This window comes from Asparagus officinalis, chromosome 2 (genome assembly GCF_001876935.1).
Source record: "Asparagus officinalis chromosome 2, Aspof.V1, whole genome shotgun sequence".
Taxonomy (NCBI): domain Eukaryota; kingdom Viridiplantae; phylum Streptophyta; class Magnoliopsida; order Asparagales; family Asparagaceae; genus Asparagus; species Asparagus officinalis.
In genome coordinates, this window is record NC_033795.1 from 44,865,368 (window position 1) to 44,870,936 (window position 5,569).

Consider the following 5,569-nt stretch of genomic DNA (forward strand, 5'->3'; position numbering starts at 1 on the left):
AAATTTTATTTAAATGCTAACACCACAAAGGCCCTGGACAACTCGATGAAAAGGAGTAAAATATACTTTGGTATATTAGCATTTAGCTAAAAAAATTAGTCATTTTCATATATTCCTCTTATAATAACAAAGAATACATAGATGCTAAATAAATGAACATGAACAAGCAAATATTTTTAAGAGAACATTGTATATGCGTTTAGTTAGAAATGCACCTTAAAACAGTTAGTTGTAAAATTTGTAGAAATATGCTCCCACTAGTGGAAAATCATGTATTGTTGACGGGCATTCCCGTCAGCGATAAGTATCGCTGACGGCGTCCCGTCAAGGATACGCCGTCAGCGATAGTCCCGTCAGGGAAGGACTATCGCTGACGGGGGGCCGTCAGTAATAAGTATCGCTGACGGCTATAGTGGCGACGGCAATGCCCGTCAGCGATAGCGAAACATCGCTGACGGGAATCCCGTCAGCGATGTTTCGCTATCGCTGACGGGCATTGCCGTCGCCACTATAGCCGTCAGCGATACTTATCGCTGACGGCCCCCCGTCAGCGATAGTCCTTCCCTGACGGGACTATCGCTGACGGCGTATCCTTGACGGGACGCCGTCAGCGATAGTTATCGCTGACGGGAATTGGGGCATCGCTGACGGGAATATCGCTGACGGGAAGCCCGTCAGCGATAAGTATCAGCAGCTAAAAAAAATCTGGTGATATATACTCAGTTCCCTGTACATATATATATTCCCTGTACATACAAATCTCCAAACGACATTTCACACGCATTCCAAAACATCTCGCAATGATACAATCCAAATTTTCCCAATTAAACCTCTCATCCAATCAATTTTCACAAACAATCGAAATATATACATTCACTTATCACGATAAGTTCCAAATCCACAATAATAATTTTCACAACAAACAATACACACATATCATAAGTTCTAAATCCACAATATACAAACACGAGTATCATAATCTCAACTATAAAGATGTCCACAATATACAAACACGAGTATCATAATCTCAACTATAAAGATGTCCACAATATACAAACACGAGTTTAGGATATAACTCACTAAGATAGGTCATCCGCCCTATCCATGTCATCGTCCGCGTTGCCACTGGCGGATCCATCCCTACGACTCGTGCTCCCAATAGTATCATCTCCAATCTAACAACAAAATAATTTAAATTTAGAATCACATAATATTGTGTGTAATCATGTTTTACATATATAATAAGTATACCTGTCTGCTACTCTCTCCACTACCAGTAAATGCCTTTTGAGTGGCCAAGAAGTTCATAATCTGGCTTTGCACCCGAGTAGGAACCCGCCTTCTACAAGATTTCATTATTTGCCTAGAAACCATCGCAAAAGTAGCAGTAGGCTGGATCACTCGCATAAGCTCCTCTTGAATATCCTCCCACATCTCCTCGGGAATCTGACCATCTAACATACTCATCACAGAGGAAACAAGCTGCATCGCCTGCTGAGTGCAATCCTCCTGCGGCATGTAAGAGGGCCCCGATGGCATAGTCGAGGGTGTGGAAATCGGCGGAGGCTGGAATTGTGTAGACACCCTCTGAGCTCCAACTCCCATCCACCTGGTCCTCCCTTTTTTAGGAAGTCCACAAACTAGATGGCTCACATTATAATTCTGCTCTCTAGTCAGGGGCTCTTGGCTCTGTGTAACAACCTCAGAATACGTGTTTTCCAGAGCTTCCTAGAAGTCCAAAAAATAAATTTAAGAATTAGCCTTTCAAAAATAAAAGATATTTACCTGAACAAATAAAATAAAAGTACATGTGAAGGGTGTTTTGTGCAACATAAAAGTACATGTGAAGAAGAGTGTTAAGTGCTAATAAATAGTTGAAGGGTGCTTTGGCTTGTAAGTCATTAGAAAATGCCCTCTCCTTTTATGCAGCAATGGCTGTCAAGGAATATGAATTAGAATATGTACCTTCCATCAAACTATATTCTATACATTCAGTTGGTGTTTTCTCAACACATCTAGCTGCCTTGCAGAAATTGTAGCTGTAAAACAGCGAGGTCCCACTTCTTGTAAACCTAAAAATTGACATTTTTGACTGTTTGACATGTCAAAGTCACTTAGAGAATATTTACCTTGTTAACACCAATAATGAAAATATCATATACGGTTGTTTCATGCAAAGCCAAGGTGGTAAGTTGTAAGGCGTTAATACCACAGGCCATGTAGACCAACCAGAACTCATTATCCCAAATGGATTGAATCCGTCGCTAGACAAACCTAGTCTAACATTCCTACACTCATTCGCAAACCAAGGAAAAGTTCTATCCATATGCTTCCACGCCTCTGCATCAGCCGGATGTCTGATTTTACCATCATTAGTACGTTCTTCCATGTGCCACCTCATTTGCTTAGCAGTGTCTTTATTCATATACAACCGTTTTAGCCTTGGTATTAAGGGAAAATGACGCAGGACCTTTGCTGGAATCTTCTTTTGCTTAAGCATAGACCTTGTTGTCCCATGTGTTGAATAATTTTTGCGTTGTACCCACCGTGATACTCCACAAGTTGGACACTCCTGAAGATCTTTGTTATCTTTATAGTAAAGGATACAATCATTAGGGCATGCGTCGATTTTATTGTAATCAAGTCCTATAACAGAAACAATCTTCTTTGCATTATCATAATTTTCTGGTATGCTATCTTTTCCATTTGGAATGACTTTTCTCAGCAACACAAGCAACATATTAAAATATTTATCTGCCATTCCGTTAAGAGACTTTATACGCAAAAGACGCAGTATAAATGATAACCTGGTGAACTCGGTGCAACCCTCGTACAGATCGTTTTCATTATCGTCTATTAATTTTATTATCTGCGCCAGCTCCTCATGATCAGTCATGCCTCCAGCATTTCCTGACTCGTCAGCATCCTCGGCATAATCAGATTGATCTATATATTAGGAACTGTTAACATATCCGCGAGCATCGTATGTGTATCATCTATTCTCGTATCATCTATTCTCCCACAGGAAGTACCGGTATCCGCTATCAGTTCCATTTCTTCAAGACATCCTTCCCCATGAAACGTCCAATATTTGTACTCCTCATGGAATCCTGATATTAAGTGTTTCTGTAAATCACTTTTATCCACCAACGCCCTATTTTTACACCAACAGCAGGGACAATACACGACATCACTATTTAACTTTCGTCGGTCTGCCAAGGCATACTGTATGAATTGATTTATTCCATCTTTATATTGACTATCTCTCCATCTATCAATACGAGGAATATCGATCCATGATTTGTCCGAAACTATCCTCATAGATCTGTATGATATTAAGCATAATTAGGTAATGTGAATTTTTATTAGTAACGCATCAAATTAAAGGTTGCGTGATATTAACTTTCTTCACGACATCAAGGAAATTTTAATTTTAATAATCTCGGAGGGAAAATTACCAGAACATAAATTATGTGGGAGTAAAATCTAACGCTCATATTTGAAATAAGACAATTTAACGGCTGTCATAGGAAATGGACCTATCCCATTAGGAATATAGTAGTGTTTACAACTACCTTTATATACTTTAAGCGTTTTTATTTCTTAAAAATTTCGGCAAAACCTACCCGCAGTTCTCCGAGTACACTGTGCGGATGTTATAATGCGTATCAATCATCGATAATAGATCGATTATAGATCGATACGCAAAACAATATACGCTTATTGTACACGGAGAACAATGCGGTACGTGTTATCGAAATTTAAAGGGAATAAAAATGCATAAAGTATACAAAGATAGATGATACACTACTGTATTCCTAACCTGTACGAGAAGGGGACTCCTCCCCGGACAGATCTAATAATTATTGCATGTATATCATGCTCCTAACATAAATCACGTTATTCTCTTTAGATGTAAAAAGTATTTTCACATCCAACTAGAATTGCGTGAGTTTATATAAGAAGAGATTCACATCCAACATTATTAGACGGGAAACTAGGGGTAACGACTTTCGATTCATAAATCATGATATATAACACAATAAAACTTGTAATTACCACAAGAGAATAAATTAACCAAAAGAGAATAAAGACCCAGAGAGTAAATTAGCACTTAACATTTTTATAATTGTATTGTTCTCGTTTATTGTCATATTCATCACTATACATATCCTCTCTTTTTTATTTATTTACCATATGAAGACGTATTTTTGTCATAATAGTTTTTTTTTAATATTTACAATATTCTAATGATGGATAATTTAGGATAGTTAAGCATAAATATGATAAAAATAATTGGATGTTTAAGTACCATTTAGTCAGCCAACTTATCATACTTGTATTGTAAAAGGACCATGTTTCTAGTATGAAGCTTTTCCTTTTACTTGTGAAATTATGATACTACCAACGACATTTAACTTTAATTTGGTATTATTGAAATATAAAAAATAACCAAATTAGCTAAAAAAATTTTGATTTGTAAATTTAATAAATTTTCCACAGTTAAAATAAGCTGGCTAAAGTATGATGTAACTAACCTTGGACTCTGTAAATTTGCACATATAGTTCTAGTTCTTTGATTATTGGTTGTAATTATACGGTCTATTATGGAGTCTATTTTTTTAATATCGAGATTCTCGATACTACCTGTGTAAATACAATTAGTAATCTCGAGGTTACTCATATTAGTCTTCTAAAAGATATTTAGCCCCTAGCTCATATATTTTGAAACGAGTTTTTGAAAAGTTGATACTGTAAATAAGTTCCTTAAAATCAAATTAGTCTTCTAATTTAAATCAATTAATTTAAACTGACAAATTATCTTTTATCACATTCATTCGTAAATTAAATTAGAGGAACTAAATTTGCACCGTGAAACAAGTTGACTTCAAGCAAAGGTTTACACGATAAACTTATAACCTCTGTTATTTCAAAATTAAAACATCAAGTTGTGACAGCAATGCAATCCAACAAAACGTAAACTTATAAATATCAGCCAGCTTGATCGTTTTATAACTAATTATGTATAATTTCTATACACTAAATTGCGACAATGACCAAAAATTACCGCTTGGATCTCCTGCAATGCAATCCAACAAAACGTAACACTCACTTGGACCTCCTGCACTGTAATCAAAGAAATCAAATCTCAAATTAGTAAAAACCAGCAAACATCGCTGACGGGGTTCCCGTCAGCGATGTTTACATCCCGTCAGCGATGTTTTCATCGCTGACGGGAATCAAGACACGCTGACGGGAACATCGCCGACGGGAATTCCCGTCAGCGATATAAACAACGCTGACGGGAATTTCCCGTCAGCGATGTTCCCGTCAGGGAAACCCCTATTTCCACTAGTGTCCATACTCGACGCAGTTAACATCTATACTCAAATGTGACTTTCATTATTTTCTCATGCAGAAGCTTCTATGATGTCTGAATGAATCAGGAGGTCCTCAGGCATTGTACAGATTGGGAAAGGTACTCATTCATGGTACACTTCCCCTCTTAAGTTTGATGTGGAAATATGCTCAAATTAGCCTCCTTAACATTCAAAATATCATAACACCC

At 37.1% G+C, this 5,569-nt stretch overlaps 2 protein-coding genes across 3 annotated transcripts; both read right to left on the bottom strand.

Moving 5' to 3' along the window:
* On the bottom strand, window positions 892-1,721 carry LOC109829516. Of its 2 annotated transcripts, XM_020396610.1 has the most exons (3): window positions 1,252-1,721; window positions 1,042-1,175; window positions 892-995 (listed from the first exon to the last, which is right to left on the bottom strand). In XM_020396610.1, exons 1-2 carry the CDS (start codon window positions 1,603-1,605, stop codon window positions 1,080-1,082), a joined length of 450 nt encoding a protein of 149 aa, XP_020252199.1. In that variant the 5' UTR covers window positions 1,606-1,721; the 3' UTR covers window positions 892-995; window positions 1,042-1,079. The 2 variants fall into 2 exon arrangements, with proteins under 2 accessions (XP_020252199.1, XP_020252198.1); XM_020396609.1 differs by having other exon boundaries at window positions 892-1,175.
* Window positions 1,922-3,321, bottom strand: LOC109831132. The gene is made up of 3 exons (XM_020398471.1): window positions 3,033-3,321; window positions 2,210-2,946; window positions 1,922-2,092 (listed from the first exon to the last, which is right to left on the bottom strand). Exons 1-3 carry the CDS (start codon window positions 3,319-3,321, stop codon window positions 1,922-1,924), a joined length of 1,197 nt encoding a protein of 398 aa, XP_020254060.1.